The sequence below is a fragment of the Malaclemys terrapin genome, chromosome 8 (genome assembly GCF_027887155.1).
Source record: "Malaclemys terrapin pileata isolate rMalTer1 chromosome 8, rMalTer1.hap1, whole genome shotgun sequence".
NCBI lineage: Eukaryota > Metazoa > Chordata > Testudines > Emydidae > Malaclemys > Malaclemys terrapin.
In genome coordinates this window covers 101,023,795-101,049,268 of record NC_071512.1, presented here as the reverse complement: position 1 = coordinate 101,049,268, position 25,474 = coordinate 101,023,795, and the positions used below count along the sequence as shown (strand labels likewise).

The 25,474-nt window shown below is 50.1% G+C and overlaps 1 protein-coding gene across 1 annotated transcript in view; it reads right to left on the bottom strand.

The window, feature by feature from the left end:
- Positions 1-25,474, bottom strand: part of FAF1 (Fas associated factor 1) — a 325,268-nt gene that overhangs the window by 102,101 nt on the left and 197,693 nt on the right. The window contains exons 9-10 of the mRNA XM_054036693.1: positions 9,234-9,329; positions 989-1,115 (exon numbers count right to left, since the gene is read on the bottom strand). Of these exons, the coding sequence (XP_053892668.1) occupies positions 989-1,115; positions 9,234-9,329 (223 nt within the window). The remainder of the gene's footprint in view (positions 1-988; positions 1,116-9,233; positions 9,330-25,474) is intronic.

The following is a 25,474-nucleotide window of genomic DNA, read 5'->3' as shown; positions in this document are numbered from 1 at the left end:
AAAAGACCCGTGGCACAGGCGTGGCTGGTCCAGATCAGCTGACTTGACTCGCGAGGCTCGATCTGCCTGGCTATAAAATTGCAGTGTAGATGTTCGGGCTCAGATTGGAGACCAGGTGCTGAGACCCCGTGATGACGGAAGGTCTCAGCGTCTGGGCTCCAACCCAAGCCTGAATGTCTACACTGCAATTTTATAGCCCCGCAGCCTGAGCCCGAGTCAACTGATCTGGGATCTGAGACTCAGTGTTGTGGGTTTTTTAAATCAGAGTGTAGACATACCCTAAAGTCAACAATATTGATAGAGATGTATATAAAATAATGAATGGCATAGATAAGATAACCAGGTGCTCCTACTTACTCTCGTACGAGAGCAAAGAATCATCCAATGAAATTAAAAAGCTAACACTGATAAAAGGAAATATGTTATGCAACATGAAATAAACATGGGGAACTCATTGTCACTGGATATTAACATGAAAAGCTTAGTCATTTACACAGCTAAAAAGAAAATCCACAGTTACATTAGATAGGCATTTATGACGGAGTTAAACTTTCATGCTTCAGGCACAGGGTCAACACATAGGGATAGGAAGGAATTTCCCCTTTGGGAAGATAATCCCATAGTTGCCCATTATCAGGTTTCTTTCTGAAGCATCCACTATTAGTCAGTGTCAGAGAAAGCAATCGTAGACTGAACTGGTATAGCAATTCTAATGTTCCCATTACGGGCTTTTTTCAGCATCTGCTATAGACTGTGTCCAGAATGCATTAATTCTAAGCTATATCTTTTTGCCTCTTCTCAGTTTAGTGAAAGTGGCACTAAGCAGCGCAAAACTAAAATAAAATAGGCACAGAAATATGGCATGTCCTTCTAACAGTACCCTAGAAAATAACCAGTGCGATTAATAGGGAAATTAAGGATATTTTCTTGTCTATTACTGTTTAGTGAAGGATTTATAGTGTTACATATGTTAACTTTCAATACTTACTCATTGGAGATTTCCTCAAGGCAGATGATGCCATACCAAACATCTCTCCATCATCAACTCCAAACTCTGTAGCATCTTCAAAGTCATCTCCATCGCTGTCACTCACCATATGAACATCAGTGCATTGCTATTCAAAAAAAAAAAAAAAAAAAAAAAGCCTGTTACATAGTTAAGGCACTTTAAGTGAAACACACAAATATAATGCTGAAATAAACAAGTATATACTGAAAATGCCTTTCTTTAGATAAATAAACTTGTCTGTGCACACACAACACTGCAGATCACAACACTTGGGTGCCCTCTGCAATTCACTCCCTGTAGTCTGTGCTGCAGTGCAGTGTTGACACAGCTTTTGTGGGAGGCAGTCCTCAAAACTATTGGGATGGGACCCAACCTAACCCAATTCCCACAATCACAAAATCCAGGAACACTTGGTCCTGCTCTGGCATACCAGACTATGGTACTCTCAGTGGCCACCAGGCTAACCACTTATACATATCAATGTGTAGACGGAAACACAAGGCTGTTGTACCAAGAACTCAGGTCCCCCTCAATCTAGCTGTGCCTTCACCTGCGGCCTGTTCTGGATTCTGCAAGAATGACACCCCACCTCTTCTCACATAACAATGGTTGAGGAGGCCTTCTCTCGCAACCATCTTATGCTAAATTGCCCTTTAAGTGACTTCCTTGCAAGGACTACCCTCCCCACCATGCCCAATTTAGGAGTTGTGATGACGTTATTACAGAAAGAAAAGAAAGAGCCACTGGAACGTATCCTAGGAAAAAACAATGCTGTTACAATTTCACAACTTCCGTGCAAATAGACAACAGTAACCACAACACGAGAAACCCAGAGTTCCATACATCCATGACTCCCATCCCCCAGGTGCATACACCAACCAGCCTCAAACCAATCACATGTGAAGCCATGTCTACACTCCAGGCACTCCAGCAGCACAGTTATGGAATCATAGATATGCCACTGTAAGCCCATAGTGTAGACACAGATTACAGAAACAGAAGGGGTTTTTCCATTGCTATAGGAACTCCTCTTCCCTGAGTGATAGTAGCTGGGTCGATGGAACCAGTCTTTCGTTGTCCTGCTTCCATCTGCACCAAGGGGATAGGTAAGCATAGCTACAGCACACAGCATTGTGGATTTTTTGCATTCCTGATTGCTGTAGGTATGTTGAGCTACGTTTTAAGTGTAGACCAGGCCTAAAACCCCATGCCCTGCATGAGTGACTTGAGGGGCAATAAGACTTCACATGTTTGTCTTAAATAATCCTTTCTGGCAGTGAGTTCCACAGGTTAAATCACATTTTGTGTAAACAAGTATTTCTTTTTCAGTTTTAAACTTGTTGCTTTTCAATTTCATTATACGTGTGTGTTCTCTTTCTCTGGATGTGCCATTGATTTGCAGGCCTTTATCTTTATTTCCCCCCCTCAATGATTCACCGAGCCAATTTACTCAGTTTTCAAGTGCAAGAACGATAAATTCAAATTATGAGGCCTCCTAATGCAAATTAGGATCTTAAAATCAAGCCACGTGATTGCTGGTTCATGATCAGTCATCAGTAATATTCTGTCCTTCGTTACACTTGTAGAAAGAGAAGGTTACTCACCTTGTGCAGTAACTGAGTTTCTTCGAGATGGTTGTCCCTGTGGGTGCTCCACTTTAGGTGTCTTGGCGCCCTGTGCTTGTAATCGGAGATTTGTAGTGGCAGCGTCCCGGGTGGCCACACATGTGCAGTATCCGTCTCACGCGACTCTGAGTGGCCACTTAGCGTGCATAGCCAACTGTCCCTTGCTTCCTTCTCTACCCCAGAGAATCAGCATGAAACTCCGAAGTAGAGGGAAGGAGGGAGGCTAGCGGAGCACCCGCAGGGACAACCATCTCAAAGAAACTCAGTTACTGCACAAGGTGAGTAGCCTTCTCCTCTTCTTCGAGGAGCGTCCCTATGGGTGCTCCACTTTAGGTGACCATGGAGCAGTACATCCCAATGGAAGGTGGGGCTTCGGAGTATCTTTGTTGACGGTGGATAGCACTGAGAGTCCAAACTGAGTGTCAGGAGAGGAATGTTGTTCAAGGGATAATTTTTGGTAAACATGTGGGCCAAGGCCCAGGTAGCTGCCCTACAAATATCTACAATAGGTACATTGCTGAGGAACGCTACTGACGTGGATAGCGCTCTGGTGGAGTGCATACGAATCCCAGGTGGAGCAGGGATGTTGCTCTGATGATAGCACAAATGGATACAGCCAGAAATTCACTTAGATAGTCTTTGTTTAGAGATGGCCTCACCCTTCGATCGCTCTGTGACCAAGAGAAAGAGACGTGACTATTTTCTAAATAGCTTTGTTCTTTCTAGGTAGAAGGCCAGAGCTCTACAGATGTCAAGAGTCTGAAGGGATACCTCCCTGGCGTTGGCATGGGGTTTCGGAAAAAACACGGGTAAGTAAATGGGTTGGTTTAAATGAAATGAAGAGGCTACTTTAGGTTTAAATTTAGGGTGGGGTCTTAGGATCACTGTCTTTATGGAATGTGGTATACGGTGCGTGTGCCATTAGGGCCCCTAGCTCTCCTACTCTTCTTGCTGAAGTGATTGTGAAAAGGAAGGAGACCTTCATCGATAGATGTAGCAGTGAGCAAGTTGCAAGGGGTTCAAATGGTTTCACCATGATGGTGCGTAGCACGAGGTTAAGGTTCCATATAGGAGTAGGGTGTTTTGGGGGAGGGTAGATGTTGGTCACGCCCTTTAAGAATTGTTTAGTTGTTGGATGAGCACAGATCGTGGTTCCATCTACCTTATCATGTAGTGAGGTGATTGCTGCTAAGTCTACCTTTATGTAACTACTGGAGAGGTCCGCCTTTTTAAGGCCTAGTATATAGTACAGGACTCTGGGTAGAGTGAAAATGAGGAGACATATGATGAGCCTCGCATCAAGTGCAGAAGTGTATCCACTTATGAGTGTAAGTTTTGCGTGCACTCGGTTTGCGACTGTTCAAGAGAATGTCTTTAACCTCCTCCAAGTAATCCTGATCCAGGCCCGTTAGCCATGGAGTAACCAAGCCTTGAGGCGGAGAACCGCTAGGATGGGGTGAATGACGCAGCCGGCATCCTGTGTCAGGAGGTGAGGAAGTTGTGGAAGGGTTCGAGGTGGGCTCACCACCAACTGTGTTAGGTATGGGAACCACGTCTGTCTGGCCACGTGGGTGCAATGAATATGACCCTGGCCTTGTCCTGTCTGATTTTGTGTAGCAGCCGGCTCAGTAGAGGAATCGGGGGGAACATGTACATTAGTGGTGCTTCCCATTTTGTGAGGAGGGCATTGCTCAGTGAGTGATGCCTGAGCCCTGCTCAGGAGCAATATTGAGGGCATTTCGTATTGTGAGCTGTTGCGAATAAATCTACTGTAGGGAACCCGCACTCGTTGAATATGGTCACGAGGGTCGGGTAGTTCATCTCCCACTCGTGGGTTTGTGAGAAGTGTCTGCTCAGATGGTCTGCCATGGTATTCTGCAGTCCTGACAGGTAAGCTGCAGAAATGTCTATCATGTTGCATATGCACCACTGCCATAGGTGTAGTGCCTCAATGCAGAGAGGGTATGATTGAGCTCCGCCTTGTCGGTTTATATAAAACGTACAGGCTGTGTTGTCCGTGAAGACATTGATGGTATTGTTGCGGATAAGTGGAAGGAAGTGTTTGGATGCTTTTCTGACTGCTTGGAGCTCTAGAATGTTTATATGTAGATTGGTTTCTGCTGGGAACCAGCATCCCTGGATGGTGGTGTTGTCCAGATGGACTCCCCATCCCAGTAGGGAGGCATCTGTGGTGATCGTTAAAGCGGGAGATTTTTGTTGAAATGGGACCCCCAAGCAGGGAATCCTTCACTCTGCGGGGCATAGTGAGTTGTTTGTGGAGGGAATGCTTGTGTAGTATATAGCAGGTGCGGAGCCAGGCCTGTAGGTATCTCATATGCAGTTGGGCATGTTTGACTACATAAGTTGTAGCAGCCATATGCCCAAGGAGTTGTAGGCAGGTCCTGGAGGATGTTTGGGGGCTGTCTGTGATTGTTATCAGCCTGGTTAGGTTGAGGTATCGCTATTGGAGTAATCTCGCTTGTGCTGCGGGACAGTCAAGATAGGCCCCTATAAACTCTAGTTGTTGGACAGGGAACAGGGTGGGCTTTTGGACGTTTATTTGAAACCCTGAGCTCATGAAGAGGGTTACAGTGGTTTGTGTAGCTTGTACTGCTCTCTGCTGAGCTGGTGCTCTTATGAGGCAGTCGTCCAAGTATGGGAAGATCATTACCCCTAGCCTGAAGAGGTGAGCTGCGGCGACGGCTAGGACTTTGGAGAATACCCTTGGGGATGTCAACAAGTCGAAGGGTAGTACTGTGTATCGGTAATGTTGATGGCCTAGTGTGAAGCGCAGAAATTGTCTGTGTGCTGGACGAATGTGACATGAAAGTAGGAGTCCTGTAGGTCGATGGACGAGAGCCAATCTCCTTTCTCTAATGCCGGAATTATGGTTGCCAGCGTAACCATTTTGAAGCGCTGCGTCCTTACAAACTTGTAGAGTTTGCGTATGTCCAGAATGGTCTCCAGCCCCCATTCTTTTTCTGCAAGAGAAAATAATGGGAATAAAACCCTCTTCCCCTGTATTGGAGTGGTACTATTTCCACGAGCTCCTAGTTGCAGGAATGGTTTATTTCCTGCTGCAACAGGATCTTGTGAGAGGGGTCCCTGAAGAGGGACAGGGAAGGTGGGTGGGTACGGGGAGTAGAAATAAATGGGATAGAGTAACCCTTCTGGGCGATTTCCAGGACCCATTTGTCTGTAGTGATGTTGTTCCAGACTCGGTAGTATGGTAGCAAGCGGTCTCCAAAGAGACGGGAGGTCATCTGATAATCTGGCATGGGAGAAAATAGTGGTCTCGAGCCCTTGACCATTACTTCAAAACAATTGATGGGATGTTGAAAGTTGAGACGTGGCAGGTTGATCCCGGTTCTGCCTGCGCCTTGCTTGTTTTTTGCTTGCGGTGTTGATCGTATTGTCTCTGGGGTTGGGAGTATGGGGCGGGATGGAATCTTTGGGTATAAAATCTGCCCTGTTTTTTCTTGTTTGGGGAGACAAATACCTAAAGTCTTCAAGGTGGTTCTCGAGTCCTTTAAGGTACGTAGGGATGCATCTGTGGGTTGCGCAAATAATTTTTGTCCCTCAAAGGGCAGGTCCTCAACTGTGGCTTGTACTTCCCTAGGAAATCCAGAGAGGTGGAGCCATGATGTTTGATGCAGGACCACGGACGTGGCGATGGAATGATTTGCTGTGTCCGCAGAATCAAGGGAGGCCTGCAGTGCTGTTTTGGCAATTAAGGAGCCCTCCACAATGTTAGCTTTGTATTGCTCCTTTGACTCCTCCGGTATTTGTTCAATAACTGATGGCATTTTATTAAACAAGTTGTAGGTGTATTTCGCCAACAGAGCAGAGTAGTTTGCTATGAGAAATTGCAGTGAGGCTGAGGAACAGGCTTTGCCTCCGAAGAGATCAAGCCTTTTCCAGTCTTTGTCATAAGGGGTGGTTTTTGACTGGTGCTGTTTTCCCCTTGTGGTTTACTGCCTCTACGGCCAGTGAATTTGGAGCCAGGTGAGTAAATAAGAATTCAGCCCCTTTCGCTGGTAAGTAATATTTTCTGTCCCAACATTTACAGGAGGGTGGGACAATGGCCGGTGTCTGCCATATAATCTTTGCAAGATCCATTATACCAGTGTTAATGGGCAGAGCTATCTTTGCTGATGGGGATGCCTGCAGGATGTCAGTAAGTTTGTGCAGGGTCTCTGGCAGCTCTGCTAAAGAGATGTTCAGGGATTCTGCAACTCTTTTGAATAAGTCCTGGAAGGACTTGAAATTATCACCTGTGGTGGGAGGCGGTGGCATAATTGTTTCATCTAGGGACAAGGATAAAATATGGGTGGGTGGCAGTGTGTCGCCTTCAGGAGCCTCTTCCAGCTCCTCTCCCTCTTCCTCCTGGGCCTCCAATAGTGGTGGGCTTGTGGGTGAAGGGGACTGGGTGGCCCTTGACGCTGGTGTGTTGGGGGGGGTTAAAATGTTGGGCTCTGTAGATTGTCCATAGGTCCCAGAATGGCCAATTGGGTGGCATAACAATGGGTGGTGGTATCCATGGTTGTGCCTGCCAGCTTTGCCCTGGCATAGAAAGTTGTTGGTGAGAGGGTCCCAGTTTTGGGGAGGAATGACGAGGGATATAAAGACCTGAATCATCCTCTTCATCCTCATCACTAGATAGTGGAGATGCAGATCCGCTAGAAGTGCCTATTCGGGTTGGTTCTGGTCTGACTGGGGTACCATCAGTGCCGAAGAGGGGTGTTCCCAGCGTGGAGAAGATTGCTAGGTCTGCCTGTCTGGTAAAGGGTTGTGGTACCAGGAAGCTCGGTGCCGTGGATAGCAGCGTAGTATGCTCAGACAGTGCCGAGGTCTTGTGAGGCTGTGTATATGCAGCAGGTGGTGCCATTACACTAACTGGTGCCGAGGTGTTTTTTGGGACTGTCGGGGCCAAGCTAGGGAGCTTAGCTTTAGCTCGTGCACCTGAGTGAGAGCTTGGCAGTGTCGGTGCTGTGGTGCGTCAGGACGTCTCGGTACTGAACGGTCCCGGTGCCTCTTGGTCCGAGGCTCTTGGTGCCGTCGGTACTGGGGCAGATTTCTCACCAGGAGACCGCTTCTTCTTTGGGGGACTCTCTTTGTGGCGATGATTGTGACTGATGTTTGGTCGCCTTCTTAGATGCAGGTTCCTTAGACATGGTTTGTGTGGAGCCCTTGTCTGAGGCTGCTGCTGGAGAACATTGGCCAGGAGGAGTCCTGGACTCTGGGTCGGAGGCTGGCCTGAGGGATTTCTCCATCATTAATAATTTTAGTTTGAGGTCCCTCGCTTTCAGTGTCCTGACAGATAATTTCTTATAATGTGGACACTTCTGTGGTATACGGGTTTCCCAAAACCAGCGTATGCACTGAGCGTGACCATCCAATACAGGAATAGATAGCCTGCAGGTCAGGAAACGTTTAAAGCCGGGGAACCAGGCATGCTTGAGGAGGTCCAGATCTATAGAAATGGTTGTAGTTAGATCACCATCAGCGGTACAGAAGGAACTGAGGGATGCTTGGCTGCGCACGCTAACTGGCAACTCGGAGCAGTGCGAAATGGCTACTGCGCATGCGTGGCCAACTGGGGCACTGCTACTACAAATCTCCGATTAAAAGCGCCAAGCCACCTAAAGTGGAGCTCCCACAGGGGCACTCCTCGAAGAAGAACCCACTATTTCCAATTACCTCAACTGTGCAAATCACATAGATTTAATACCTTAGATTCATAAAACATTTTAGGAAATCAGACTTCAGCTTTTTTCAATAAGATTGTATAGGTGTAACACAGGACAAGATTTAGCCTTACCTTGCTTCGGCAGCACATATACTAAAATTGAACTTAGTTAACAATTCTGTTGCTGATGTTTAAACGAGACTAATCCAGTTCACTTTCCCATATCTATTTTGTCTCTCTAGCCAGCAGATTACCATAGTATTTAGGTACTCGCTAACTCAGCTGTAGCCTAGGAGGGAACCTAGGCTAATACAGTTTTAAGAGTGTTAGCCTGCATCTTGACAGTGGTTTATTACTACAGTAAACCAGCTCGACTGTGCTAATAAGATTGAAACACACCCTCTTTTTGCCCATCAAGCCAGGGCTTAAGGTGCTAGAGCACTTTACATAAAATGGTTGGAAAAAATTGTTTAAAATGGCAAGGTGCCTATTTTAAATTCAACTTGAGGCGAAAGGCAAGCAGGGAAAATTTCAGCCCACATAGTCTCTCAAAGTTATAAGCAACTGAAAGCAGAAGCTTATTAGGGAATACATCAGGCAACTTTAACTACAGGCGTCACTAACAGTACTGGCTATAAGGATTCAAAAGTGATATACATTTTACTTTTTAGTTTTCTTTTGATTATTTTTAATAGTACTTCACTATGACTCCCTTGCTTTGGTTCTTCCCTCATTTCCATCAGCTCCACTTTTTCTTTCTTTCTACTGAATATCTTGTACCGGCATTGTAGACTGATTCATTTTATGTGTCCACAGTAGTCAACACTAGAGGAGAAAATGACCAGTGCAGAACAGGCTTCTGGCCATTCCCTCCTCGAGTATATTTGTAAAGCTGACAGATTTTTCTTACCTCCTCTGACTGTTCTCTGGTTTGTGCAGGTGAAGATCTTCTTCCTACGGTAAGTCGATGGCAAGGATAAGTGAGCCCCGATGCAGCTAGAGTCATCTGCAACAAAGCAGCAATTATTTATTAATGTAATTGTCTCGTTTCAGAATATTTTTGCTTTTTGGATTAAAAACTGCACTGCAGAAGTCTGAATGAATTATACCAAGATAAAGACTGAAAAATAAAAATAATTCATCACATGAAAATTATTTAGGAAAAAAAGCTACTACCATTGTACAGTTACTGTTAATAGGCTTATATTGCAACATCCTCTCTTATGTGAAGAGCCTCAATAACTCATTCTCAGCTGGACATACAAGGCTGCAACCTCTCTCCGCCTTAGGTTTCTCTACAGCTATGCTAAATCATCAATAGAAAACTTGCCAACAGAAGACGAAATGCGGTAGCAGAGGCTGCCTGAAAACAACTGGCTGCTGTTTCTTTCAACAGCTGCCACAGCAACACATAGATGAGCTATGAGAATTATGATGTTCTGAACCCTATAAACTCTGTACATATTTCACATAAGAAGAGTAATACAGGAGATGTGATAATTGTTTGCACTGGCATTTCAGCTTTTTGCTAAGATACTAGGATCACGGTTGTTAGAGACCATGGCATACTGGCTTGAGTTTGTTTCCATGCTGAGAATTTTTCCATATTAAGAGGGGTTAATAGATCAAATTATAAAACTAGTTACCGAGTGGAGCTCAGGTATGATAAAATGCATGTAATTCATGTTTCCTCCCTAATTAATAAGTAAACAGCAAACTAAAGACAAGTTAAGGTACTGAGGGATTAATTAAAAACACTATTTAAATCACTTCAAAATACAAAGTTTCATGTAAGAAGACATTAAAGAAATACCATAATCCAAATGTTACAAATATATTTTAAAAAAAATCAAATTGTTAACGTGGAATCTCTCTATATAAAGTTTAATTAGCACTAATACTGAAGACATATGTTATGCCTCCCATTTAAACATCTACACCCAGGAACTCAGCTATGCTGGTGAACTTGCAGTCAGTGTAGGAAGAATATCTATTAATCAATCCTAAGGGAAAATAGGAAGTATCTTTTAGCTATTATCATATGCCTACATTTAAAATGAATGAAACAGTAACAGTAAAGACATAGCAATTGCCTGAAAGACATGATGGTTAAATATCCACTAATATGAGGGAATAATACGAGAGGATCCAATTCTGTACCTTCCTCCGAGAACAGACTCATTAATTTCAGTGTGAATTAAAGTACTACTCAACGTAAGTACATAAACATATACAGTCTCTCATAGTACAAAGCACCATAGACTCACATCACAATGAACAGTAAACACAGCATGCAGGAGTCATTGGCCAGCAATCTTCCTCAACATTTTGCAAGTCTTCACACAGCCTTGAAAAGCGTGCCATATTGCATCCCATGATGTCAGCCACATTGTTGAACCACCCTCACTGAGGGTGCCCCATGCCCTGGCACCAATCCCTGCAAAACTTGCTTTGGTGACCTTCCTCTGCTAATCCAACCCACAGGTTCCACAAACTCAAGTTTTCTTTGTCTGACTAAACTGATATCAGGTATCACTCCAGTTATGCTTTAAATTTGGGCGATTACCTACCTCATCATTTGTCATGTGAGAAGTATAGTTACTGCGCAGCAATCACCATTTCAATGTCAAGGCAGAAAGCCTCTTAATGTCCGGTTTCCATAGCATCCATGTCTCGCACACATATAGCAAGATGCTGAAGACAAGAGACTGCAGCGATTTCATTTTAGCCAACTGAAAGTCGGCTGAAAGTCGATAGAGCAGTGGTCCCAAGTCCAATTCTAGGTTGGCTCTCTAAGAGAAGTTTAGCATCCATTATAGTCATAGTACCCAGGTATTTAAATTATTCAATGCACTGCTAAGAAAATAGGACATTTAGAGGGAAGATTTTCCCTTAGCACCGTCCGTAGGGTCGGCCCGGGCGCCCCCTGGAGTGGCGCCTCTATGGTGCCCTATATAGGGGTCCGCCGACCCTCCACCGCCTCAGTTCCTTCTTGCCGGCACTCCAACAGAGGGGCAGGAGGGTGGGTATTGGAATGGACATGAACAACACATCTCGAAGAACAACAGTTACGAGAAGCTGAGTAATCGTTTTTTCTTCTTCGAGTGACTGTTCATGTCCATTCCAAGCAGGTGACTCACAAGCCTGAGTTTAGGCCATGGGGTCAGAGTTCACTGCAGATTGAAGCACTGCACGGCCAAAAGCTGTATCGTCTCTGACCTGATGCGTGATGGCATAGTGCGATGTGAATGTATGGACTGAAGACCACATGGCAGCTCTGCATATTTCCTGAGCCAGGAAAGCCGCAGAAGAGGCCTGTGCCCTTGTGGAGTGGGCTGTGATGAGACGGGGAGCCCCTTCATCCTGTTGGCCACAGCTACGAAGAGTTGGACTGATTTCCTGAATGGTTTGGTTCTTTCAATATAGAACACCAGGGCTCTGCGAACGTCCAGGGAATGCAGCCCACGCTCCCTGCTGAAAGAGTGTGGCTTAGGATAGAACACAGGGAGAAAAATGTCCTGTCCCATGTGGAACTGGGAGACCACCTTAGGAAGGAACGCTGCATGTGGCCTGAGTTGGACCTTGTCCTTGTGAAAGACAGCGAAGGGAGGCTCGGACATCAGGGCTCTGAACTCCGATACCCACGAAGAATGCGACCTTATAAGAGAGATACAAAACTGAGCATGTAGCTAGAGGCTCAAAGGGGGGCCCCGTGAGGGCAAAGAGGACCAAATTAAGGTCCCAGGCCGGGACAGGTTGTCACATATGCAGGAAGAGTCTATCCAGGCCCTTGAGGAAGTGGGTTTGCAAAGACTGAAACACAGTCAGCTCCTGGGTGGAACGCAGAGATGGCAGCCAGGTGGACCCGAACCAAGGAGCGGGAGAGTCCCTGCTGTTTTAGATGAAGTAGGTAGTCTAGTATGAGTGGGATCGGGGACAGCAACAGAGCCTGCCCCTGCTGTTCTGCCCAGATGGAAAACCGTTTCCACTTGGCCATTTATGTGGCCCTGGTGGAGGGTTTCCTGCTACCAAGGAGGACTTGCCTAACCTACTGTGAGCATAGTATTTCTACCGGGTTCAGCCATGGAGCATCCAGGCTGGGAGGGGAGCGACTCCAGATTCGGGTGCCGGAGGCGGCCTCGATCCTGTGTGATCAGGTCCGGGAGCAGAGGTAACGCGAAGGGCGCCTGTACGGACATCTGCAGCAGCGACGTGAACCAATGCTGGCGCGGCCACGCCGGCGCTATCAGTATGACTCGAGCGCAATCCCTGCGAATCCTGAGGAGTACTCTGTGGACCATCGGGATCGGGGGGAAGGCGTAGAGCAGGCCACCTTCCCACGAGAGGAGGAAGGCATCTGTGAGCCACCCTGGACAGCGCCCCATGAAGGAGCCGAACCGTTGACACTTCCTGTTGACCCACGAGGGAAACAGATCTATCTGGGGATAGCCTGAGAGACGGAAGATTGAGTGTACCACATCCCGGTGGAGGAACCACGCGTGACCGTGGAACGAGCAGCTGAGGGTGTCCGCTAGGCCGTTCTGCACCCCTGGGAGGTAGGATGCCATCAGGTGAATTGCATTCTGCATGCAAAAGTCCCATAACGCTAGGGCTTCCCGGCACAGGAGAGAGGAGCGTGCATCCCCATTTGTTGGTATAGAACATCGCCAAGGTATTGTCCAAGAGGACTGCAACACACCTGCCTGCCAAGCGGGATTTGAAAGTCTGGCAGGCAAGGCGCATCGCCCGCAGTTCCCTGACTTTGATGTACAAGGAGAGGTCCTCCGAGGACCAAAGGTCCTGGGTCCTGAGGTTTCCCCAGATGCACCCCCCACCCCAGATACGATGCGTCTGTTACCAAGGATAGGGATGGCTGAGGGCTGGCGAAGGGTACTCCTGTACAGACCTTCCTCGGGTTGAGCCACCACTGTAGGGAGTCTAGCACCGCTCGGGGAAGCGTCACCACAGAGTCCAGCGTGTCCCTGGCTCGTCGGTACACAGTTGCTAACCAAGACTGGAGAGGGCACAGCCTGAGCCTGGTGCGATTCACCATATAGATGCATGCGGCCATATGCCCCAGCAACTTGAGGCAGCTCCTTGCTGTAGCGGTCGGAAAATGCCGGAGACCGAGAATGATGTCAGACATATGACAAAACCTGAACTCTGGGAGGTACGCTCTGGCTTGAGTTGAGTCCAGGACTGCCCCTATGAACTCTATCCGCTGGACAGGGTAGACTTGGCCTCGTTTAGCAGGAGGCCGAGCTCTAGGAAGGTTTGTCTGATAAGGACCACCTGAGCCTCCACCTGTACCTTGGAGTGGCCCTTGATGAGCCAATCGTCCAGGTAGGGGAACACCTGAATTTGGTGCTTGTGCAGGGAAGCTGCTATGACTGCCATGCACTTTGTGAAGACTCTCGGGGCAAACTGTAGGTGGGTGTTGCCCACCACAAATCTGAGGTAACGTCTGTGTTGAGGTATTATCGCGATATGAAAATACGCATCCTTCAAGTCGAGGGCGGCGTACCAGTCTCCTGTATCCATGGAGGAAATGATCAAGGACAGTGAGACCATGCGGAACTTGAGTTTCTTCACAAACTTGTTCAGACACTGCAAGTCCAGAATGGGTCCGAGGCCCCCTTTTGCCTTCGGTATTAGGAAATACCGGGAGTAGAACTCCCTGCCCCTGAGTTCCTGCGGAACTTCCTCCACGGCCCCTCCAGTGAGGAGGAACTGCACTTCCTGAATTGGAAGTTGCTTGTGAGAGGGATCCTTGAAGAGGGACAGGGAGGGGGGATGGTGGGGCAGGAGGGAGAAAAACTGGATAGAATATCCCCTCTCTACCGTGCAGAGCACTCAGCGGTCCAACGTGATTCGGGACCAGGCACGGTAGAAGGGGGACAGACAGGATGAAAAGGTAAGGTTGGTAGGATCCAGAGTTCTGACTGGTAGGTTGTCCTTGACCGCACCATCAAATTTGGGGTGTAGGCCCTGACGGAGGCCGCGGTTGGCCTGAAGATTGTCCCGTGGACGGGTGTTGTATCCTTCTGCCATTCCTACTCCGCCTGCGCGAGGCTTCTGGGCAGTTCTGGGGTTGGTACGGCCGCGGGGCTGGCTGCGGCCTGAATTGTCTGCACTGGGTGGCCGGAGTGTGCAGGCCAAGCGAGCGTAACGTAGCCCTTGAGTCCTTTAGGCTATGGAGCTGCTTGTCCGTTTTTTCGGAAAACAGTGTGGGCCCTTCAAAGGGAAGGTCTTGGATGGTCTGCTGGACCTCATGGGGAAGGCCGGAGACCTGAAGACAGGACCCCCGGCACATCACCAGACGGATGGCTAGTGTGCGGGAGGCTGCATCCGTCGCATCCAGGGCAGCTTGGAAGGATGCACGCGAAATCAACTTCCCCTCCTCCACCAGAGTGGAGAATTCCATTCGCGAGTCCTGGGGAAGGAGTTCAGCGAACTTGGACAAGGCCGAGCATGTGTTGTGTCCATACCGGCTCATTATAGCCTGTTGGTTGGCTATGCGCAGTTGCAGGCCCCCCATTGAGTAGACCTTCCTAGCAAAGAGGTCTAGCTTCTTGGCCTCCCTGTTCTTTGGTGTAGACCCTTGAAACCCCTGACACTCCCTTTGGTTGGCCGCATCCACAAAAGACGGTTACTCACCGTTGTAACTGTTGTTCTTCGAGATGTGTTGCTCATATCCATTCCATTAGGTGTGTGCGCGCCGCGTGCACGATCGTCGGAAGATTTTCTACCCTAGCAACACCGGCGGGTCGGCTGTGGAGCCCCCTAGAGTGGCGCCTTCATGGCGCTGAATATATACCCCAGCCGACCCGGCGCCCCCTCAGTTCCTTCTTGCCGGCTACTCCGACAGTGGGGACGGGGGGCGGGTTTGGAATGGATATGAGCAACACATCTCGAAGAACAACAGTTACAACGGTGAGTAACCGTCTTTTCTTCTTCGAGTGCTTGCTCATATCCATTCCATTAGGTGACTCCCAAGCCCAACTTAGGTGGTGGGGTCGGAGTGAGACATTGCTGTGTGCAAAACCGCTGACCCGAATGCAGCATCGTCTCTGGACTGCTGCACTAGTGCATAGTGAGCTGTAAACGTGTGGACTGATGACCAAACCGCCGCTCTACAAATGTCCTGTATCGGAACATGTGCCAGGAAAGCAGTCGAGGAGGCTTGGGCCCTCGTGGAGTGAGCGGTGAGGTGCGGTGCTGAGACGCCTGCCAGGTCATAGCAAGTCCGGATGCAAGACGTAATCCAGGAGGATAGGCGTTGTGAGGAGACCGGTGAGCCTTTCATTCGGTCGGCCACTGCAACGAAGAGTTGCGTCGTCTTTCTAAAGTGCTTTGTGCGGTCAATATAGAAGGCCAGGGCCCTTCGTACGTCCAGGGAATGCAAACGTTGATCCTGGCGAGTGGCATGTGGTTTGGGATAAAAGACCGGGAGAAATATGTCCTGGTTGATATGAAATGGAGAAACCACCTTAGGGAGAAAGGCAGGATGTGGACGAAGCTGCACTTATCCTTATGGAAAACTGTATAAGGGGGCTCGGATGTAAGCGCCCTGAGTTCAGAAACGCGCCTTGCTGAGGTAATGGCTACGAGGAAGGCTGTCTTCCAGGATAGATACAAAAGTGAACAGGTGGCTAGTGGTTCAAATGGAGGACCTGTGAGTCTGGAGAGAACCAGATTAAGGTCCCACGTCGGGACGGGCTGACGCTGTTGTGGGTACGTCCGGTCTAAGCCCTTGAGGAATCTAACGACCATCGGGTTAGAGAATACCGAGGAGGCGAATTCCCCTGGGTGAAAGGCTGATATAGCAGCCAGGTGAACTTTGACTGAAGATATCGCCAACCCTTGCTGTTTTAGGGAGAGGAGATATTCCAAAATGAGAGGAATAGGTGCCTGCAACGGGGGCGTGGCTCGTTGTTCGCACCAACATGAGAACCGTTTCCACTTGGCCAGGTACGTAGTCCGTGTTGAGGGCTTCCTACTGCTCAGCAGAATCTGTTGGACAGAGTGCGAGCATTGCCGCTCTGCCTGGGTGAACCATGGAGCAGCCACGCTGTGAGGTGGAGTGATTGCAGGTCGGGGTGACGCAGCCGACCGTGGTCCTGAGAAATGAGATCCGGACATAATGGAAGCGGGATCGGTGTTTGAACCGAGAGTTCCAACAGTGTGGTGTACCAATGTTGTCTCGGCCACGCTGGAGCGATCAGAATTACCTGTGCCTGGTCTCTGCGCAATTTGAGCAGTACCTTGTGGACCAGAGGAAACGGAGGGAAGGCATAAAACAGGTGGTCTTTCCAGGGAAGGAGAAACGCATCCGAGAGGGAGCCCGGAGCTCGACCTTGTAGGGAGCAGAACACGTGGCACTTCCTGTTGTCTCGAGATGCAAACAGGTCTATCTGGGGAAACCCCCACCTCCGGAAGATGGAATGTATGATGTCCGGACGGATAGACCACTCGTGTGTCTGGAAGGACCTGCTGAGTCGGTCCGCTAGAGTGTTCTGGACTCCAGGGAGGAACGATGCCGTGAGATGGATTGAGTGGGCGATGCAGAAGTCCCACAGGCGAATGGCCTCTTGGCATAGAACTGACGAACGTGCTCCTCCTTGCTTGTTGATGTAAAACATGGTCGTGGTGTTGTCGATGAGAACTAACACACAACGGCCACGTAGTTGATTGAGAAATGCCTGGCACGCCAGGCGCACCGCCATCAGTTCCCGAACATTGATGTGCAGGGCTAGCTGGGGTGCAGTCCACAGGCCCTGGGTATGGTGTTCGTTGAGATGGGCGCCCCAACCCAGAGATGAAGCGTCTGTGACCAGATGCAGAGAGGGTTGTGGGGCGTGAAATGGCATCCCTTCGCAGACCACATTGTGATCTAGCCACCAGGTGAGGGAGGTCAGGACCGAGTTCGGGACCGTGACCACCATGTTCAGGCTGTCCCGATGTGGACGGTATATTGATGACACCCAGGTCTGGAGTGGGCGAAGCCGAAGTCTGGCATGCCTGGTTACATACGTGCAGGAAGCCATGTGACCCAGCAGGGTAAGGCACGACCTCACCGTGGTAGTTGGGAAGGCCTGGAGCCCTTGAATGAGGCTCGTGATGGTGCCAAAGCGGTTGTCTGGCAGGATGGCTTGTGCACGTCTGGAGTCTAGAACTGCGCCGATGAATTCTATTCTCTGGGTAGGTTCTAGAGTGGATTTGTCCTTGTTGAGTAGGATGCCCAACTCGTTGAATGTGTGCACTATTATGTGGACGTGAGCTTGAACTTGCTCTTTGGTGCGACCGCGTACCAGCCAGTCGTCTAGGTACGGGAACACCTGTATCCCTTGCCGACGAAGGTACGCTGCCACGACAGCCATACATTTCGTGAACACTCTTGGGGCCGAGGATAGGCCGAAAGGAAGGACTGCAAATTGGTAGTGCACCGTGTTTACCACGAATCGCAGGAAGCGTCTGTGAGGTGGGTAAATTGCGATGTGAAAGTATGCGTCTTTCATGTCGAGGGCGGCGAACCAGTCTCCAGGATCGAGGGAAGGGATAATGGCCCCCAAAGAGACCATGCGGAACTTCAACTTTACTACGAATTTGTTGAGTCCGCGCAAGTCCAAGATGGGTCGCAGACCTCCTTTGGACTTGGGAATGAGGAAGTACCGGGAATAAAATCCCCTGCCCTTTAACTCCACTGGAACCTCCTCTATGGCCCCCATAGCAAGGAGCGTAGAAACTTCCTGTATAAGAAGTTGCTCGTGAGAAGGGTCCCTGAAGAGGGACAGGGAAGGGGGGGAGGAGGGGGGGATTGAAGAAAACTGGATAGCGTATCCCCTGTCCACCGTGCGAAGGACCCAACGGTCCGAAGTTATAAGGGACCAAGCACGGTGGAAATGGGAAAGGCGATCTCGAAAGGAGGGGGCTGGATCCTGGGGGATGACTGGGGCGCCGTCCTCGACCGCACCTTCAAAAGTTCTGCCTGGGGCCTGAAGGTGGTCTAGGTGGCCCCTGGTTCTGGCCGGGTTGAGGGCCGGTCCACCTTCTTCTACCACCTCGCCCTCGCCTCCGGGTCGAGTCCTGTCTCTGACGAGGCGGGGGGGGGTAGAAGCGCTGAGGCTGCGGCCTAAATGGTCTGCGCTGAGGTCCCACAACATGCATCCCCAGGGAGCGCATGATTGTTCTCGAGTCCTTGAGGCTCTGCAGGCGAGAGTCCGTCTTGTCCGAGAACAATCCATGTCCCTCAAAGGGCAGATCCTGTAGGGTTTGCTGCAGCTCCGGAGGCAAACCCGAAACTTGAAGCCAGGAGATCCTCCGCATAGCGATACCCGAAGCCAGGGTCCTCGCAGCTGAGTCTGCTATGTCCAAGGAGGCCTGCAAGGAGGTCCGAGCCACCTTCTTACCCTCCTCTACCATGGCTCCAAACTCCTCCCTGGACTCTTGGGGAATCAACTCCTTAAACTTCCCCATAGAGTTCCAGGAGTTAAAATTGTAACGGCTCAGTAGCGCCTGTTGGTTCGCCGCTCTAAGTTGCAGCCCTCCGGCTGAGTAAACCTTACGGCCAAACAAATCGAGCCGCTTAGCCTCTTTTGATTTAGGCGCTGCAGCCTGCTGGCCGTGGCGCTCTCGTGCGTTCACTGATGCCACCACCAGTGAACACGGTTGGGGGTGGGTATACAAGTACCCGTAGTCCTTAGACGGGACAAAGTACTTCCTTTCCACCCCTCTCGCTGTGGGTGGGATAGAGGCAGGAGTTTGCCATATCGTATCCGCATTGGTTTGTATCGTGCGGATCAGGGGTAGCGCCACCCTCGATGGGGCATCCGCTCCGAGGATGTTCACTATAGGGTCCTGTACTTCCACTATCTCCTCCGCCTGCAGGTCCATATTACGGGCCATCCTACGCAGGAGATCCTGGTGAGCCCGAAGATCTATCGGAGGGGGACCCGTACATGAAGTGCCCGCCACTGCCTCATCCGGAGAGGAGGAGGAAGATGCCTCCGGTGGTACTGGATCCAAGGGGGGGTCCTGATCCCCCTGCTCTTGGGCCGGAGCATCACCTGTACTTGGGTTTATGGTGTCGGGTGGCGTGGACACGGAAGCCTCCATGCCCCCTGGCGGAGGCCGAGAGATGGTGGATTCTGGGGCCCTTCTAACCGAGTGACCCGATCGAGAGGTCGATGGTATTGGAGCCCCTTGCTCCTGGTGGTACGCCCACGGGGTCCAAAATGACCAGTGAGATGGTCCATGAGAGTGGTCCTCTGCCATCTCCTGCCAATGGCCCAAGTTCCGTTCCTCGGCTTGCCCTTGAGGGGGGTATGCCGATCTCGACAGGTCCTCCGAGGAGCGAGACACTGATCTTGACGGCCATGGCGGTGCCGAGAGAGATGAAACGATCCCCGTGGGCTGCGGTGCCGCACGGTACCGGTCCGGAGATGATCTATCTCTGCGCGGTGCCGGCGAACGGTGCCGGGACCGCGATCGGTGCTGATGACCTCGTCGGTGCCGGGAGCCGGATCTGGACCTCGACGAGGACCTGGAGTATGCCCGGTGCCGGGAGCGGCCTCTCGACGTCGAGCGTCGACCGTAGCAGTGCCGAGAACTACGTCTCGACGTTGATCGGTGCCGACGATCATAGCGGTGCCGAGACGTAGAACGGTGCCGCGACGAAGATCTTGGCCGCGAGTACGACCGGTGCCGAGGTGATATTCGGTGCCGGGACTGCGAGCGGCGTGGGGACCTGCTTCTGGACCTGGACCGGTGCCGAGGTTCCAGCCCTTGTGATGGAGGGCGCATCAAGGCAGGTTTCCCCCCTTGACTGGACCGGGCGGGTCAACGGTGCCGTCGGTGCCAGTGGTTGAGGCGGTGCCGGCTCCGTGAGAGCTATCAAGTCTCTCGCCGCCACGAAGGTCTCCGGAGTCGACGGGAGTTGTATTACCGCCGGTCTCGGTGGAGACGCTATCTGCACCGGACTCAACGGCCTCGGTGCCGGAGTCGACAGTGCTGGAGGCACCTGTTTCCAGTGCTCCACCGGCGCACTCGGCTCTACCCCCGGCACTGGGGGAGCCGGCGTCTTCGGCACAGAGGTCCCCGTCTTATGGGCTTTTTTATGCCCCGGGGATAATGACCGGCGTCGAGGTGCCTGCTGCGGTGCCGACGAGGTCCGGTGCCGGGGAGGTTTGTCCGACACCGCCCGCGTTGTCGGCATTGCCGGTGCTGCTGTGGCACTGCGCACCGAGGCGCTAGGTGCCGGGGCCTGGCTCGTAGAAGGAGTGTCCGGGCTAAGTGCCACCTCCATCAGGAGTTGCCGGAGCCGAAAGTCCCGCTCTTTCTTGGTCCTTGGTCTGAAGGCCTTACAGATCTTGCACTTATCTGTTTGGTGGGACTCTCCCAGGCACTTCAGACAGGAGTCGTGCGGGTCGCTCGTGGGCATAGGTTTAGCGCAGGAGGCATAGGTTTGAAGCCGGGAGCTCTGGGCATGAGCCCGGGCCCGCGGCCGGGGGAGAAAGGGGGCGACGACCCCCTTAGTCCCCTGGACTATTATAACAAATCTAACAACTTTAAAACTATTTAACTATTAAACTACAAACACTAGAACTATAACTATAACTACAACTGCGAATAACTAACAAAGCTAGGGAGAGTGGAGGACAGCTATGCCGCGCTCCACAGTTCCAACGACCATCAGGGGCGGTAAGAAGGAACTGAGGGGGCGCCGGGTCGGCTGGGGTATATATTCAGCGCCATGAAGGCGCCACTCTAGGGGGCTCCACAGCCGACCCGCCGGTGTTGCTAGGGTAGAAAATCTTCCGACGATCGTGCACGCGGCGCGCACACACCTAATGGAATGGATATGAGCAAGCACTCGAAGAAGAACCAGAGAGTCCGGGGGAGGGTGAGCATACAGGTACTCATGGCCCTTGAGGGTACAAAGTAGCGCCTCTCCGTTTTTTTGGCCCTAGGGGCCAGAGAGGCTGGGGTCTGCCAAAGGGTGCGGGACGTGTCAGCTATTGTCTTAATCAGCAGTAGGGCAACCCTAGATGGGCCCAACGGAGTCAGAATGTCCACTACTGGGTCCACATCCACCTCGACCTCCTCAGCCTGAATAGCCAGGCTCTGGGCGGCTCGTTTGAGCAGTTGTTGAAGCACCTGGTTGTCCCCCAGAGCCAGTGCCGCTGAAGTCCCCGCGACATCTTCATCCGGCGAGGAAGAGAAGGAAATCACTTGCAGGGGACCTTCCTCGCTGCCCTCAGCTCCTGCAGGGTCCCATGGCACACGGTACTCAGGTTGCGTGGCCAATGCAGATATAGGAGGTGGCACCGTGACTGGTACCGCGACCGGTACGAGGGTCGATGCCAAACGACGAGGCGTGCTGGGCAGTGCCTGCGGCATCGAAGGCATGGCCCCCATCGGTGCCGGATCCTGTTGAGAAGGTGGCACACCCCTCTTGGACGGCGGTGCCGCTGGTGGAGGCATTTGCGCCGGAGCCACTGAAGTTGAAGAGACCGATGCGGACCTGGATGGTGGACCGTGCACCTACCACTGGGTCTGATGGTAAGCCCAGGGGTCCAGAACAGCCACTGGGAGGGCGGCTGCCATTGCTGCTGCCACTGCGCCGGGTAAGATCGCTTACTTCTCTGTGAAGCCGATCTCCTGCTCCTTGATCTACTGGAGCAGTAGGATTCCACCTCCGACTTCAAGGTTTCCGAATAAGACGACCAAGGAGGGGCAGTACCCATTGTCACCGGCGAGCGGTGCCGCGAAGCCGGGGCGGTCGCTCTCTCTGCGCCGGTGCCGCCAGAGTGGCACGGGACAGGGACTGTGGTCTCATCATAGCCGGCTTGCCTCTTGATTGGATTGGGGGTCGGGCAGTCCCTGGCGGCTCTTCCCTCTGGTGCGGGGAGGCCGGGAGGCTTAACAAGTCTGAGGCTGCCTTGAACGCCTCTGGCGTTGATGGGGGGGGGTGCACATCCTTGATGGGAGGCGCACTGATCCAGACTCGACTGTACCCTCACAGGGGCAGGAGTCAACGGAAGCTTGGGAGGAGGCACCTGTGGCGCGGCTTGTCCCATCATACTTGTGGATGCCACCGGCCTTTTAGGGTCCTGGTGGGGTGATTGGCCCCTCACCAGCCTCTTCTGTTTCGTGGGCACCGGAGATGGAAATCGGTGCCGCATGGAGGCCGATTTCCTATGTCCTGAGTCTCTTCAGTGCCGGGACTTTGAGTTCTTAGAGTTCTTAGACTGGGCCTCCTCTCTCGCTAACGGTGCCAGAGCGCTGCGCACCGAGGAGGAGGCGCTAGGCGCCAGGTTGGTAGGTTCGGGGTCTGAGAGTGGCCGTAAGACCGCCTCCATCAGGAGTACTTTAAGTCTCTGCTCTCTGTCCTTGAGAGTCCTAGGACGGAACCCTTTGCAGATGTGGCACCGGTCTCTTTGGTGGCTCTCTCCAAGGCACCTCAAGCAGGAAGAGTGCCGGTCACTCTTCGGCATAAACTTCCCACAGTCCGTACAGAGTTTAAACCCTGGGGACCCGGTCATGCCCCGGGGCGGACAAGGATGAAGTTGGGGGGGAAACCCCCAACAGCCACTAACTTACAACTAACACTAACTCTAAGACTATGAGAAACAGAACTATATACACGAATAGAGACACTGCTAGGCTTGTTGCGAGAGCGAGCAAAGTTCCAGCTAGCCGTCACTGGCGGTAAGAAGGAACTGAGGGGGTGGAGGGTCGGCGGGCCCCTATATAGGCGCTATGGAGGTGCCACTTCAGGGGGCGCCCGGGACGACCCTATGGATGCTGCTAAGGGAAAATCTTCCGGCTGGAATGTTCATGGCGCGCACACACCTGCTTGGAATGGACATGAAAAATCACTCGAAGAAGAAACACGACTAATTTAAAAAAAAATGTAAAAAAAATTCAGCACTTTGAAATAAATTTTGATTTTTTTTTTTTTAAATACCTATGAAGAAGTTTCATTTTCACCCCATTAATACGTAGCCAAATAGTTATGTCCGCTATATTTAACTACAAATGATTGGGCTTGATACAGGAATTACTGGGTGACATTTAATTACCTGTCATGCAGGAATGTCAGAATACATTATTAGGATGATTCTTTCTGGTCTTAAAATCTATGAAATCATCCAAAGGTTTTCAATCATTTTCTGGGCAGTTTGAACAGATCTGAAATTATCATACTAGGTTTTGTATGGCAACAATTTCAACCTCTGTAGAATATGACTGTGGCAAAAGCTTTGGTTCTCTACCAGCATTATTGATTCAAATCAGGATGCTTCTAGATATGCGGCTTGCTACGATTCCCCTAAAGAGTGATTACAGGATAGAAAAAATGGTTGCCATATCCTACAAAACACAATTACTATTTTGTTCTTTGTTTTCTTGGCCATGGGGTGATTTAAATTATATTTCACACACACACACACACACACACACACACACACACACACACACACACACCCTCCCTAATTATATTGTAAAATCTTTAAGGATGATGTACATTTGATCTATCTTTAACCAAAAGCCAAGAATAAATCATAAGGCTGAGATTTCATTTACTGTAGTGAGTACACTGGAAATGCCCTATTTATTTTTTTCCACCATGCAAGCTGCTTTTATCACTTATGCGCTAGAGCTCACAAAGCTTTAATTTGCTGCAGGTTGAAGCAAGCTGATTAAGTACGCTAGTTACCAAGTGAATGCTACCTGCCTGGACTAGCCTACTGTCACATTCTTGTAGCAGGGTTAAATAGCAGTTTAGTCACATTTAGAAAAACAACAACAACATATACAGTCAAAAAGGATGTGACTAATAATAGTCCGGAACAAATGAAATATTAAAACAGGCATACAGGTCAAGCTCAATTATCTATGAAACTCTTGTGTCAACAGCACAAGAATGGCATTCTCCATTGTAATACTGGCATTGCCATTTTACATCTCACCTTGCATTCAGTACATTTATGAGATTTAAAAACAAACAGCTGACGGCCACAAATTCTGAAACTTTGCCTAAGCTACCAAACTTGAAACATTATACAAAAACAATGATTAACTTGGATATGTGCTCTCACAAAAAGCAAGACCAAAAAATTAAGCCTTCCACAACACTAACCTCCCTCAAGAACTGAAGCACAAAATGGTTCTCTTTTAGAAGGTCCCTACAACACAAGTATTAAATACTCTGTTTTGTATTCTCTATGTAAAGAGTCAATCAAAGTCATAAGTTCAAGCACACAGTTCCTATACCTTTCTCCATACTTAGCCTACATGGCTGTTTGTCTATCCTGCTTCTTATTTGCAACCCCTCTATCCGAGTGCCTCTCAGAAAAAAAGCTAAAGCAAGAAAGAGTCCCACAGCAGAGTAGCTTTCACCCTCCCCTGCAGGGGGTTGTGGGAATGTTTTTTCTTTTCAAATGTGTGTGAGAGAATTTTTCTCCCCACTTCTACTTTTTCTGAGTAGCTCCCGCTGTGCAAAAGCTAGGCTGAAGAGGCAAGTTGCATTTCATACTGAAAGTCATCCATGAGCATTCTCACTTCCTCTGGGAGTTAAATAATCTTGATCCAGTTGCCAAGACAGCTCTTTCCTTTGCTCTCAAGAGCAGGACTCTTGCCTTAGACAGTTTAATCTTTGCTGTGGAAATTGTCAAAGGAAATCATCGTTTCCAATATTTTACATAACTTGGTCTAATGCTTTGGATGGCCTTAAAGATGAGAGCTACTACTTTGAATGAGGAGCCAATGTAGTGAGTGGAGCATTAGGGTGATGCGTCTCAGCAGCCAATGCTGCACAGAAGTCAGACTATTATATTTTGGACAAGTTGGAGCTTTTTTAAGGGGAATGCACTCATCCCCACGTACAGTGAGGTACAGTAGTTCAGCCTGGAAGTCACAAAGGCATAATCACTGTATCCAAGTCATCTTCCCACATGAAAGGAAACAACTTTCTTGCCAGCCCCAGATTGAAGGTGGTATTTTCAGCTGTAGCTAGTTGAGTGCCCAAGAGGATTCTCAAATTATGAACCAAGATGACTACTGGAGAGCATCTTGAGAGTGGGAGATGCTATGGTGGTCACTAACTTTTCAAAATGTTGCCCTTTTCCCTACCAGCATTACCACTCTCTT